We start from the raw sequence: 14,353 nt of genomic DNA on the forward strand, positions 1-14,353 counted from the left end.
ACCCAAAAAGACACATTTAATTTGCAAGGGGACATACTCTAATTCAAAGGTGTGAAGTTCGGAGGCCTTCATTTCTTTTAGTAGCATTATATACTGATTTAAAAAAAAAAATAAGGAAGTACTTCTTGATGCTACTGTTTTGTTTCGCAACAGCTCAGATTGACTCATCAATAAATCTTTAAATATTCATGTGTAATCAGTACACATTATAAACTCGTGTAACTGCACCTACATCATTACATCTTTTGTTTATTGACTTTAAGTGTTTATTTTTCAAGTGATTGATGCACACAGCCAATATTCATGTGTTACAATAGTGGCTTCTAATAGAATAAATACAGAATGAACTTAACATTGCAGGTTTGTGCGCAAGTATTAAAACTAGATCAGTTTCTAATAGGCTTTTTGACCTAAAGCCTTTAAATCCTGACGGATGTTTGTCCTGGGCACACACACGCACATGATGCAGTCTGTTGATCCTACCGCACCTTGCAACTGTTGTCAGGCTCCTTTAAACGTCATCAGAAGAGGCCAAAGGAGTTACAGTGTTTTGCACCCACGGAGCCACATGCAACCACGTGCACGTTGTCTGCATCAGTGAGACTTAAACAATTGAGATTAAGCCTTTATGAGGCCTTAATGAGATTTGGTTTCATTAGGATTTAAGGTTCTCTGCCAAGCTTATCCCAACAATCTTACCGAGTGAGTGTGCATTTTAGAGACTCATTGGCTAGCATAATATTAGGAGTTATTTTACACTTCACAGCTCATTGGGTATTCTTTTACTAACTGCTTTAGAACGATAATACTGATGCTTGTTTGTGAAATTTATAGGAAAAAAAATCTACCAGTTACTAGCTTTGTATTGGCTGAGCATCTGATATAACTCAGGTGTACTGAACATGGTAAATAAAGACCGGAAAAATATCAGCTGTTTGGTCAATTATTTTATTATAATTGACCAATTTAATCGGTCGAGCCATTGGGTGAACTGCTTCTGAGACTTTCAAAACGCGCCGAGATGCTCTGAATGCTCAATTGTTTTTGTATCGGTCAAAAGGCACTCTGTTCTATTCATTCAGCTGAGAAAATACACAAAATGCTTGAAGAAACATTTGTAGCAACTCGTGATTGAATTCCTCAATGGAAATTCAATCATCTCATCATCGGTTTGCCTGTTTTTATTTTCCTTTTTTTTTCATCACAAACATATGGGTTGACGTGTCATCTTAATGTCATTGTGCTTTGCTGTCATTGTTTCTCCATGTGTTGTCCATGTATGTTGGTTCTGTCTTCATCATGACAACCCTCCTCCCTCCCCACTCGTCAGCAGAAGGTAAACGGAGACGTTCACGCAACGCCGATCTGCCTCCGGCGCTTTCTTTGTGTTCTCTTTCACTCACGACGTATTCGTTCTAACAGCAATGGGTCATTGAATTTTGTTTTGTGCCGTGGTTTGCTGCATGGTAGCACTAGAGGCACTGACAGTTTAAAAATAAAGCATGAGCAGGGATAAAAGACAGCAGGAAGTAAGTAGTAATGCTGTGAAAGGTTTGTTTTGGTTTTCAAGGTTATTGACAATGGAAAGAGGAACATAACACGGTGGAGAAGATCTCAGTTCATTTCTGCATGCTATACTAAAAGCATATACTGGTGCATTTCAATTTATTTGAATATCATGGAAAACTATATTTCAGTAAATAGCACATATTGGCGAGTAATTGACACTCACCTTAAAAAAGGGATTAAGATTGTGGATAGATGACCTAAGATGGTGGCAAACATCAAAACAGAAAACTTACATCTCGATTGTAATACGTAATCATTTGGAGTCAATAGTTAAATTATTTAGATCAAACAAACCGCCGCTACATGTGTCTTATTAGCTTAATGTTGTGGATTATCTAAAAATGTGTCTTTGACTTCTGCATCTGTTTGTGGAGTCCAGTAAAAATGCAACCTTGACACTAAAAGCATTGAATGAATTAAATTATCTAAATAGAATACTTGCCAAAATAACATGCTCACACAAACTGTTTTGGCGTCTCACATGGAGAAACAAACAAGCACACTAGCACTTGAAATGTGAAATTTACCTTTTGGCATACACACAATGGTAAGTGTTAATTTGTGAATGCTGATCCTTAAAAATGTCGGGATTCACTGGAGTTCAATTCAAAAAGTCAGACACATTTTATATAAGTTCACTACACATAAACTGAACTACTCACTAAAGATTTTGTGTACAATTTTGATTAACTTGCACATAACATACACAAAATGTGATCAATTTAAAATACAAACATGACTTCTAATGTAGAAGATATTCAGAAATTGGCTTTCTGAAAGATATTATCCCATGTTTTAATGAATGTTTAGAATATGTTTTTTCTCTCTTCGACTTACTGAAATAAATGACCTTTTCCATGATCCCCTTATACATTGTGATGCACAAGACCTTAAGAGTATCCATGATGCTATTCATGTCATATAATAATACCATAACTTTTACATATTGTGTTTGGCTTTGTTTAACAATGAACGTGACTTTTTTTTTAACAAACACTAATCTACAAATCAGCACCACGCATTCTTAGTTCTAGGGTTAGCACAAAGAAAAATTCCTAAATATGGCGTTTTGACCTCCTTCACAATAAGCGTGACGTATGACAATTAATTTACACATTGCTGGACTTTTTGGAGCTGCAGTGGGACCTCAGATTTCACAGTTTATTCTGCCAGCCATTTCTTCAAAAAGGGATTTGCTCCAGAGTTGAACTGTCACCATAGAAAATCTTTGTAACAAGGTAACGTCAGCTGTCCAATGGAACCGGTCAGCATGCATGCAGGTGTATTCCGTGGTTCATAATGGGTGAGGAAGGCAACTATCTTTAGATTACAATATGTGGATTCAAGATATTTCTTTAGTTTTGCAATCTTAGAGGGTCCAAATTTTTGAGGTTCCACTGTACATTTAACATTTAATCCAGCATGAAATCCGTTTTAACCCTAAATCTGAATCTGCATCATGACTGTATTTGTACTGTTCTACCCAGTTTGACCTGCTGGTGGAGCTATTCCAAGATGAGGGGAAAGCCACCAGCCCCATGGGTCAGACCCCGGGAACGGGAGGCAGGACCCGTCTCAGCGTCAAACCTGACAAGAACCGCGACACCAGCAGCAAGGAGCACAAGAAGACAGTCGGCTGCCAGGTTTGATCCTTTTTGTTACCGGTCTCACACCCGCTCTGGAGGAGAGTTGTTTCACATTAGCAGTTTAATATGGATTCTGTTTTGTTTTGTTTTGTTTTTTCAGTTCCGAAACTCCCTTCAGATGCTCATGGAAACTTTGAATGCCACCACTCCACACTATGTCCGCTGTATCAAACCCAATGACTTCAAGCAGGCCTTCTCGTGAGTCCCCACCGTTACATCAATGAAAACCTACAGAGCCTTACTTTATTTATTTATGTGTGAATTTTGATTGTTGGCAGTTTTGACCCAAAACGTGCGGTGCAGCAGCTGAGAGCTTGTGGAGTTCTGGAGACAATCCGCATTTCTGCTGCAGGTTTCCCATCCAGGTAGTCATGAAATTTCAGCGAAATCTCTTGGTTTGCGTACAATCTACGTGTTTATTTTATGCAAAATGGGTTACAACTATGAGATTGCTCTACATAGCGTCACTTGACACCTATGAGTAGGTGAGCTTCATTTACGCTTATTCTTGCATTAGATCGCACAAATCCAAAATGTCACCTTTTTTCTGTGTTTGATCATCTGACATTTGCAAGCCAAGCAGTGAAAGCAAGTGGCAAAATGGGCGCCCCCTGAGATTGATAAAAGCAAGTGGATTTTGCTACTCATATTGCAATAATCAGAATACCATGTTTAGCTTAGTAGCGCTGCAGACAACATATTATTTTTGCCTTACTCTTTAACAGGGATTAAAGAATTCATAGGGTCTGTTAAAGGACCTTAATCATGGTATTTTAAACTTTCTACAGTTAAATATATGCATATAAATGATGAAAGCTTACCTTTGACACACAGGCATTTTAATTTCCTATGAGATATGAGCATTTTCGGTAGCAACAATAACAAGAGAAACGTCCCGTTGACTGAAGCCACAGTTCTCACCATGTGGCTGCCGCGCCCCCTTCATGACGTCATTTGAAAAATGTCCGGCCACAAAACATCTATCTTTCCATCATTTTGACTGCTTATCCTCATGAGGGTTAGGGTACTACTTAAGAATTACCGGTCTACATCATTGTTTGCCTAATGTTTTTTTTTTTGTGTGTGTGTGCGTGCTTGCGTGCGCATGCCCATTCCAGATGGACATATCAAGAGTTCTTCAGCCGGTACAGAGTGTTGATGAAGCAGAAAGATGTTCTCTCCGACAAGAAGTTGACATGCAGGAATGTTCTGGAGAGGCTAGTGCAGGTCGATCGAGCAAACCTTCCCTCTTCTCAAAGAATCCATTCCTTGCCGATGTCTAACCGCTGCCTTCTTTCTACCAGGATCAGGATAAATACCAGTTTGGTAAGACCAAGATCTTCTTCAGGGCCGGCCAGGTGGCCTACCTGGAGAAGCTGAGAGCCGACAAGCTGCGCGCCGCCTGCATCCGTATCCAGAAAACCATTCGCTGTTGGTTGGCACGCAAGAAGTATTTGCGCATGCGCCAAGCGGCCATCACCATCCAGAGGTTCACCAGAGGATATCAGGCTCGCTGGTGGGTTACTCACACCTAATCTTGTACTGCTAAATTTGAAGTTTATTCCCTTACCTGCATTTGGGTTTCTCTTATCTTCAGCTTGGCAAAGTTCATGCGTCGCACACAAGCTGCCACCGTCATACAAAAGTACCAGAAGATGTACGTGGCCAGGAAACGCTACAGGCAATTGCAGGCGGCTGCCCTGGCCATTCAGACCATCCTCAGAGCTTACATGGCCCGACAGATGTATCAAGCGGTAATGCACACTGTGCAGTCAAAACATATTTTTTCCCATTACCGATGATTTGTTTGTGTTTTTAATGTCTTACCTGTCATGTCAAGCGCCGCACCAGCACAATGTAACCCGCCATCAATGAGCAACATTGGCCAACTTGAGAATATACACACCCAATAAATAATACTTAAATGTCAAGGCAATAGCCTTGCCAAGCTCTTATTTGGAAGTATTCCTTGAAGCACATTTAGCGTTCCGATTAGCTTGACCCATCCAAGTCTCCGATGGTTGCTGATGTTTAAAAGCCATATTTGGACATTTTATACTCATGCAAAATTAAAGGATGTCGACGCATTAAACATTAACAACTGTAGTAATGATAATTATGATCATTGTTAGTAATTTCTTTTTTTCAGGTTCCTCAAAATGAGTACAAATGCTCCTCAAATTAAGTCAATGATTCACAAAACTGCTAAGAGATTCTGAGTACACCTAAGTTCAAGTACATGTTTCATTCCCCACAATTAAAAAACTTGCCGTGTGTTTGCTCGTGCTCATAAGTTGACATAGGAAATGTCTTGTTATAAGCACAGTTGTGCAAATTGTTATGAAGTGAAGCCAAATATCTACAATGTCTCACCCCTGAGTAAGGGGTCACATTAAGGATGAGTTGATGTCCAATTGTTCAACATTGGCTTCATCAAGCCACAGTACTTTCCTCAAAGGCTTCTCTAAGTCATTTAATCATGTACAGGCCTGTATATCAAGGAAAACCTTTCCTAATTTTCTTCCCATGTGCCGTCGTCTATAGCTTTTGCGCGAGCACAAGGCGGTGATCATCCAGAAGCACGCCCGTGGCTTGCTGGCTCGACGCTGGTACAAGCGCTGCCTGAGCTCCATCGTGTACCTGCAGTGCTGCATCCGCAGGATGAGGGCCAAACGCGAGCTGAAGAAGCTGAAGATCGAGGCTCGCTCGGTGGAGCACTTCAAGAAGCTCAACAAGGGCATGGAGAACAAAATCATGCAACTGCAGAGGAAGATCGACGAGCAGGTCGGAGTCGTCGTATCGTCCCGGCTTTGTGTTCTTAGCGTGTTCGGGCTGACTTGTTCCCGTTCTTCTGCCAGGCCAAGGAGAACAAGTCGGTCAACGAGAGGCTGGCGGGCTTGGAGAACACCTACAAGACAGAAAGCGAGCGGCTACGTGGGGAGCTGGGTCGCCTCCGAGGCGTGGAGGAAGAGGCCAGGTGCAAAGGCAAGCAGGTCAACTGTCTCCTGGAGGAGCTGGAGAAGCTGAAAAAGGAGCTGAGCACCACACAGCAGGAGAAGAAGACCATCGAGGACTGGGCGCAGTCGTACAAGGGCGAAATGGAGAAAGTGCGTGAGAATTTAATGCGTTTCTTTCCTCCTAATAATAGTCCTGATTGTCAAGTATTTGTTGTTTGTGTGTCTTGTTGTTGTTTTGTAGTATTCACTTGGTCAACCAAATGAAAGAAAGCAGGATGTTTTCCTGATATATTATTTGTTAAACGGTTTCCCCCTACCCTGGTCTTGCATTTACATTCAAGCAATAAGCGAATAAGAAGTAGCTCTGTTTCACAAAGGTTGGTGAGTACATCACTTCTTTGTGATCAAGGGGATGAATTATATTGCAATTAACTTAAACGTAAATTAAGTTTTAATGTAGTTAATCAGTGGTGTAATCAATTCTGAAAAATTGAGGTTTATAAGTGAGAAACACTGGAGTTAATACCTACAATCATCTTAATTATTTCAAGATGTTGATCCTTGGCTAATTTTTGTGTTGATAGAACCTCTACATCAGTACCAATCGAAAATGATTCTTGCACCCCGACTTAGAATTCTGTCCCATGACAAAATGCATGTTTTATTATTGCACCAAAGGCAAACATTTTTTCCTTCAATTTAGCCGGCTCAGAGAAACAGGGGGCTTTGGGCACAGAGATGCCCCCATGCAGGTGAGCACTCACTATTGTGCTCGTGTTTTAGCATCCTAGCGACAGTCAGCGACATTGAAACAGTTTGGCATTGGCTTTTTGATTGCATGTTATGTCTTAGTGCTTCACTCAGAATTTCTCTACATTAGTGATCAAGAGCTCTACCCCAGTAAAGTAGAACCACAAAGTAGAAATATCAGTAATTATTTTTAGTGGATTTTTTTTTTGTAGTCTTCATGGCTTCAAGGCCCAGATTTCGCAGGTACAGCACAAGAAATGTCCTGATTTTGAAGATCGAATTGTGTAGTTGTGTAGATCGAATGCCTGTTTAATTTTAATCTATTTGGAAAATGAAAAAATATAACCCACCTTGTCTCCATCTTACCCCCTCCCTTCCAATTTTTATCAATATTATTCAGTAATTTGCATTAACAAGTCATTTACCCTTAACCAAATTTGGTAACATGAAGTTTCTGTATCTTGTGTGTTAGTTGGTATCAGAACTGAAGGACCAGAATGGCTTGCTGAAGAAAGAGAAAGACGACTTGAACAGGTTGATTCAGGAACAGAATCAGCAGATGACAGGTACGTTTTAGATGGTGTCCAACCTACGACCCATGGGGCAACCGTGGGTCCCGGGGGTCAGTCAATGTAACTCGCCATTCAATAATATAAAGACAGTTTTACCACAAACATATTACCCAGAAATGCTCATCATATCTAATCATTAACCAGGTTATTCTTGTCTGTATTAAACTATTGGGACACCTGACAATACAACAAGTGAAGGGTTGAATTTCTCTTTATACGTCTTTTTTTACATCCTATTTTTTAATAACTTGTATATGTACTTGAATGTAGAGCTAAGGATAAGCACTTCAGGCTTAAAAATCACCCGAAAAATAAATACATTTTAACAATCCTAAATGCAATAACTATGTTACTTGTATTTCATTACTTCCCACCACCAGAGAAGAATTTGTCCCTAATCAAAATCCAGCATCAATTTATGTGCTCTGGTTCTCACAGAGAAAATGGCGCGTACGATTGCAGCAGAGACTCAACAACTGGAGACGGATCTGAACGAGGAGCGCTCTCGTTACCAGAATCTCCTAACAGAACACCTTCACCTCGAGGAGAAATACGACGACCTCAAAGAGGTATGCAACACAGATTTTTTCCTTTATTTTTGTTTCTGTTCCTGCATTGATGGTTTGTTTTTTGTTTGTTTTTAGCACATATCCAAGCCTGGCCACAGGAGAACAGATTCCACTCACAGCAGCAACGAGTCCGAGTACACCTACAAGTCAGAGTTCGCCGAATCGGAAGAAGGTTCCCAGGCCGCAGAAGTACGCAACCTGCCGAGTCGATTTCCTTGCTGCTGCGTACACATGTAAGAAGATGTTGATGTTTAATGGGTTTTCTCGCAGGATTTGACTCGAGGAATGGATACCTCGCTTACGCTCAAGCTGCAGAAGCGACTCACGGAGCTGGAGCAAGAAAAGCAGTCCTTACGCAATGAGCTGGAAAACAAGGAGGAGCAGTTCCAGAGGGCCCGGGCCAGGGTACATATACACAGGCTTACTCATACGATACCAAGAAACTTTAATCGTGTGCCCCCCAAAAGCATTACAGCATTGGAACACCTTCCAATAAATCTATTACTATTTTAAAACTAAAAAAAACATGCATTAATGATTTGTTGTGTAGAATTGTATTTTTATTTCACACAAATATTGGAGCTCGATCTGTGAAAAGGGGCCAATTGAACATTTTTCAATTTTAATCTCTCGAAAAAAAAAAAAAAACACTCAAGCAAGCAATCATGATGGAAAATAGTTCTGTTTTTTTCTTACCTGATTTTGGAGTATATAAAGACAATATACAGTAGTCTTGGTGACTAAAAAAATGCATTGTAGGCCGCAAATGGCGACCGGGCCATAATTTGGACACTGTACAGCGTGTTTTAGAGCCCAGGCCACCATTTGAGGAAACACTGTATTTATTTGAATGAAGGTGTGTATTCTTTACGTAATCCATGTACTCTCTTCTTAACTGAATTGTGACATTTTCTTTTAAGCTCGTTCTAATTTGAAAAAATAACAGATTTTGTGTTTTAAAGCTTGTAATTTGCTCCTTGTTTCAGGATGAGTCTGAGTTCAAAAAGGCACGAGGGGCAGAGTTGGAGTATGAATCCCTCAAGGTGACTAGTTGAAACCCTTGAGCTTTCTCCGTGCACCTTTTTGTTGTTTGTTAGAAGCTCCAGTAAACCGCTCTCTGCTCTTAGCGTCAGGAACTGGAGTCCGAGAACAAGAAGCTGAAGCACGACCTGGCCGAGATGAGGAAAAGCCTGCTGGAAGGGGCGGCATCGAGCGCCGGCGCGCCGGGCTCGCCAGCGTACAAGGTGCTCCTGGATCAGCTCAACTCCTCATGCGAAGAGCTGGAGGTGCGCAAGGAGGAGGTGCTGATCCTGCGCTCGCAGCTGGTCAGTCAAAAGGAAGCTATGCAGCATAAGGTACGTGTCAGGTTGAGTTCATCCGCTGCACTGACAATTCACTTATGTATGTTCCATACGCCTCCTGTTCGTCTTTGTCTCATCATTAGTGCATTCACTCAGCTGCTTTATTAACTCTTTCAGCATCATAGATGGGAATTCTCGTCTTTTAAAATAGTAATAAATAATACAATTATTGTTTAATACTGTACTTTTTTTATGGAGGATAGCTGACGCACTTGACAAGCGTATTATCTCATATTAAGCCAATTGAGCATTGCAGTAATAAATGTGACCGTTAGATGGCAGTGTTTTTCATACATACGGCACATGTATTACAAATAAGTAAGAAATGGAAATCAATCTTTCATATGTTACCGCCCATATTTGCATAGACATTGTACACAATATTCTGCTGTCCTTAAAAATAAGTGGACTTGTAGACTTGTTATTTTGGTTGCAGCTTGCTGTGTTGTACAACTCATTTGTAAGTTGTTATTTCACCAAAATAGTAATTAATAGTGCATTTTAGTTTAAAAATAAATTCAATACGTTCAATCTTAGTTACTTATTTTCCAGGTACTTTTTTTTTTTTTGCAATTTTAGAGCATCCTTGAGCCAAATATTTGAAGGCAAATTAAAATCTGTCTGATTGATTTAAATATAAAATGTAAATTACATTGATAAATAAATATAATGAATTTAAATCTTGTAGTGCACTTTCCAACTACAACAATCTGATTAGGTTGTTAAGGAGTACTTAATGATTGTTTGGCATAAGTGTCCCTTGTGTCTAGACATCACTAAAGATGCCATTGTGCTCCTTATCATATTGAATATTCTCCTCATGTCTGTTACCACGATCTTTCGTGTTTTGACTGTTTTTGCTTGCGTCCTCAGTGTCTAATGCTCCTGTTTCTTCCTTCTCTCCTCCATACATGCTTTCCCACAGGATGAGAAGGTATTGTTAAACCACCACTTGTCCTGCATGATTACTTGACGTTATGTTACGTTCTGTATAAATCCCCCCTGGACACTGTTTTACAGCTCGTGCTCCCACAGTGGTGTGGTTACAAGGCTTGAATCTGACCATTTGTACTAATGTGATGTTCCTATTACAGGAAACCATGACAGAAGTGGCCGTCCACGTGGAGGACATTTCCAAACTGAAGGACGCCGATGAACTGAAACAAGCCTACATCGGCCTCAAAGACACAAACAGGTTGCCCATTTTTTTCTTCCTCTTTTTTCAGCATTGGCTCCTTCCAAGCCGCCATATTGTTCGCTTCAGTCAACTGACTGAACGTCAGCTTGTCCCGTGCAGATCTCCCAGGTTTGCGTCTAAGCGGCTAGAAGTCAGACATCTGCTGAGTAGGTTAAGGTAACAGATGAGGTGGTCCACGCATCGTGGTGGGCCAGCATGCATGGCCACGAAGGATGAGTGACTCAGACTCAATCATCCCGACGCCGTGAAGACCGTACTTAACAAGCATGTCCAAGTAGAACATACTCAGGTTGTGGTTTCCCAGCTTCCAAATAGCTTTATTCAGCATTTCATAAAAGACACATCTGGCCATTGATGTGACGTCCTCATACTGACATTGAAGCTAGCTGAGCACCGGAGGAGTTGCCAGCCTCTCTGTCATGGAACGCGTTTTGCATGAAAACCCTCGTTTTTTTTCTCCACACATAGGTGGACAGCTCAATTTGATTCATAAGCGGCAAATCGTATTAGTATTGTTTATAGAAATGCACTCGTGGGCTGCAACATGAATCAGAATTATGGAATCAAATCCAATTCCACAAGTGCCACAATGAGTATTGTCAGCATTTTTAGCACAGATTTTGTGTTGGACCTCATTCAGTTGTGCAAGTGTTGATAATGTTGTGTCTCTTGAGCGTTTTGAACCACCATGTTGTCCCCTGCTTATCTCACTCACCATACTGCACTCTGTTTGTGATAAACATATTTTTACACAGTAGCTCTGTGCTAAAATATGCAAGTGTGCATCCCTCCTTTTCTTCCTCTTGAGTATTTTACTTTTTTTTTTTTTTTTCCTGAGTGTCATCTTCAGTTGCACTCCAACTAACAACTGCATCATGTTGGCTGCTCATACTAAATAACCTTTCTAAAATAATATAAAATCCATAAATCAGAACCATTTCAAATTAGCATTTTCCTTTTTTTTCCCACCAGGGAGAATTTCAGTTGGATTGTTGATTTAAAAAAAAAAAAAAAAAAATACATACCAAAATAAATGAGAGAATAATGCAATATGAGATATAAATAACAAATAATATATTTGGTACAAATAGTAAACATTTGTTCAATTAAAATGAATTTAAGTAAAACACGACAAGTATTTAAAAGAATGTTGATCTACTTGTTTTAATTTTTTTATATATTTTGCATACATGTTGTAAAAACATTTTTATATAAATTATTAATTCAGTTATCTTATTGACTAATGCAATATAAAAAGTGATGTTTTTGTTTCTTTTTTGTCTTTTTTTTTTAACTTTGACCAATGTGATCAAATTTCCTTTATTTATCCACAATATTGGTCATTTATCATATTATGTATACTGGGACTCTGTGATGTAATTTAACCTTTTCAAACTTCCACAAACGAATACCATTTTTTTTTTCCTATAACAACACAAAAACAGACTTCTCAGTTGCACATTCCACTTCATTGTTTGCCTCTAAAAGTAGTCTATGAAGCATCGTCACGCCATTAAATCCCAATCAGAATGCTCATTAACCCCCCTGCATGTTTTCCATTTGTTCATTGTGCTGTTCATGTTCCCTTTTTGTTCCTTTTATGTTGTTTGCTGGTCAGATCGGCTGCGCCCGACTTCCAAAAGCTGAATGAGGACGGAGAGCTGTGGCTGGTTAATCAGGGCTTAAAGGAGACCACCAGGTGTAACTGTGTGACCTTTCTACTGAACACAGGGATAGTGCATAGCATTAAAGTTTTGCGGGGTTTTAGGCACGAACAAAGTTCTCCTCAAGTCACCTTGAACTGGTTTTACTTGTCTAGATTGCCTTCTCTCATCCCTGTTGTTTTCTGTATCACTCACTCCCCACTTTCACCACCCTCGCGGCCGTCAGGCTCCTGGAGCACCAGTTGCAGACCCAGCGGCGGAGTTACAACAGCGAGGTGGAATCTCTGCGTGGCGAGCTGCAGAACGTCAAGGAGGAGAACAACCGGCAGCAGCAGCTCCTGGCGCAGAACCTCCAGTTGCCTCCGGAGGCCCGCATCGAAGCCAGTCTGCAGCATGAGATCACCCGGCTCACCAACGAGAATCTGGTACGTCGTGCTGTACGCTGTGGCAAGTCAAGTGGGGTTTTTTTATAGTGGCAATTTGCAGCTGAAGTCATCATAAGGCGCTTTAAATATTGAGTAATAGAACGACATGATTCACATGTTATATTGTTGAACGATGAGCGATAAAACAGGAAAGAGAGAAGAACAGGCACAACAACTGGCTGAGTCCAAAAATCATTTCCATGTTTCCCTGTGATCAAGTTTTACAGATGTTGAATGTTTCGATAATTAATTAGGTTTTTTTCACATGAAACAAAATTTGCACAGAAGTGGTTCTGTGATTACATTTACTGCCTTTCACAATGTTGCTTGAAAAGTCATTTACAGCCTCATTGGAGTTGTTGTATAAAAAATATAACCTTTGTGTCAAAATTTGGAATATCTCAAAAACTGCAGCCATAAAAAAAAAAAAAAAAAAGAACCAATCAAATACCTCCAAACCTTTCATGGCATAAAATGTAGCGATTTACAGTGTAGAGATTAGAAAAAGAAAGACAAGCGAAAATATAGCTAAAAAAATAAATATAAATCTACAAAGTATGTTCCTAGATAAATAAATCCACAAGCTGATAATTAGCTCAATCTAGTTCAAGTCTATTTTTGACACTTACAGCCGTCAATGGCAATGAATGGCTGAAAGAACATAAAATCTAACTGGGACAAAAAAAACACATCAACATCATGCTGCCTGTTAGAGTTCAAATGGGCTCAATGTAGAGCACTGCTCTCACACACATGCAAGCACACACACACACACACACACACACACACTGGTGTGACATGTGGACGGTGTCACCTGACAGGAGCTGGTAGCCGACGACCCCACAGCATCCCGAGAGGCGCGGGTCATCATTTTACGCCGGATGGTTGTATGTACAAACTGTCTGCATGAGAATTTTGAGCTAACAGCAGTTTATTCCCAAGGGCTGGATGCATCTAACTCTTTTTAGCGCAGTTGCGCCGACTCACAGCACAGCAGCCACAATAACCGCTATGCATCATTTTTTCTTCGCTCTTTTAACTGCCAACAATTTCTGCTAAACTGTTTTTCCTGCCCAATCAGCTCCGCAGTTCTCATTCTGACTTGAAAGCAAACTTCTTTCTGTTCCCTCTGGATTTTATGAGTTTATTTTAACAACCTTTTAATACTAGTTACTAGTGTTTTTCTTTGCTAAATTGCCACCCAAATGGTTTTTGACAGGGCAAATAGTTTGATTTGACAACATTTTGCCATGATTAGAGACCCTGTAACAGAAACCCACTAGAAATTCTCTGCACTTGCACAGAATATCACCAAATCTTAGAACCAAATCATGTCATAAGATTAGCATTTCTAGTCCATTTATTAGGTTAGAAATTACATGAATATGTTCGCAATTTGTACCGTAGTGCAGAAAAGTGGAGGAAAACAATTTTGCTTGTATGAATTCTTTATCATATTCACCAATGGTATCAGAGAAAATATTGTTACTAGTTAAAATTTTCATTTTTTGCCTTTTTATAAAAGCCCTACAATATATACATACAAGTTTATTAACATTCTTATTATTTTTAATATCTTTCACAGGTTTTTAAAATTGATGGCGGCCCACAAATGCCCCTGGGCCATAGTTTGAACACCACT

General features: G+C 40.0%; 1 protein-coding gene across 3 annotated transcripts in view; it reads left to right on the plus strand.

The window, feature by feature from the left end:
• The window catches only part of myo5aa (myosin VAa), a 47,932-nt gene that overhangs the window by 25,841 nt on the left and 7,738 nt on the right, over nucleotides 1-14,353 (plus strand). The window contains exons 15-33 of one of the 3 annotated variants that reach the window (XM_088412940.1): nucleotides 3,057-3,212; nucleotides 3,316-3,413; nucleotides 3,494-3,580; nucleotides 4,334-4,442; nucleotides 4,520-4,731; nucleotides 4,813-4,969; nucleotides 5,760-5,999; nucleotides 6,074-6,322; nucleotides 7,395-7,488; nucleotides 7,933-8,063; nucleotides 8,139-8,252; nucleotides 8,334-8,468; nucleotides 9,050-9,106; nucleotides 9,191-9,418; nucleotides 10,519-10,619; nucleotides 10,722-10,778; nucleotides 12,241-12,321; nucleotides 12,513-12,711; nucleotides 13,533-13,598. In XM_088412940.1, the coding sequence (XP_088269066.1) occupies nucleotides 3,057-3,212; nucleotides 3,316-3,413; nucleotides 3,494-3,580; nucleotides 4,334-4,442; nucleotides 4,520-4,731; nucleotides 4,813-4,969; nucleotides 5,760-5,999; nucleotides 6,074-6,322; nucleotides 7,395-7,488; nucleotides 7,933-8,063; nucleotides 8,139-8,252; nucleotides 8,334-8,468; nucleotides 9,050-9,106; nucleotides 9,191-9,418; nucleotides 10,519-10,619; nucleotides 10,722-10,778; nucleotides 12,241-12,321; nucleotides 12,513-12,711; nucleotides 13,533-13,598 (2,571 nt within the window). The remainder of the gene's footprint in view (nucleotides 1-3,056; nucleotides 3,213-3,315; nucleotides 3,414-3,493; nucleotides 3,581-4,333; nucleotides 4,443-4,519; nucleotides 4,732-4,812; nucleotides 4,970-5,759; nucleotides 6,000-6,073; nucleotides 6,323-7,394; nucleotides 7,489-7,932; nucleotides 8,064-8,138; nucleotides 8,253-8,333; nucleotides 8,469-9,049; nucleotides 9,107-9,190; nucleotides 9,419-10,518; nucleotides 10,620-10,721; nucleotides 10,779-12,240; nucleotides 12,322-12,512; nucleotides 12,712-13,532; nucleotides 13,599-14,353) is intronic. The other 2 variants (XM_088412938.1, XM_088412939.1) reach the window with 2 other exon arrangements.

The sequence above is a fragment of the Hippichthys cyanospilos genome, chromosome 4 (assembly GCF_059441005.1).
Source record: "Hippichthys cyanospilos isolate Australia breed blue-spotted pipefish chromosome 4, RoL_Hcya_1.0, whole genome shotgun sequence".
NCBI classification, from domain to species: Eukaryota; Metazoa; Chordata; class Actinopteri; order Syngnathiformes; family Syngnathidae; genus Hippichthys; species Hippichthys cyanospilos.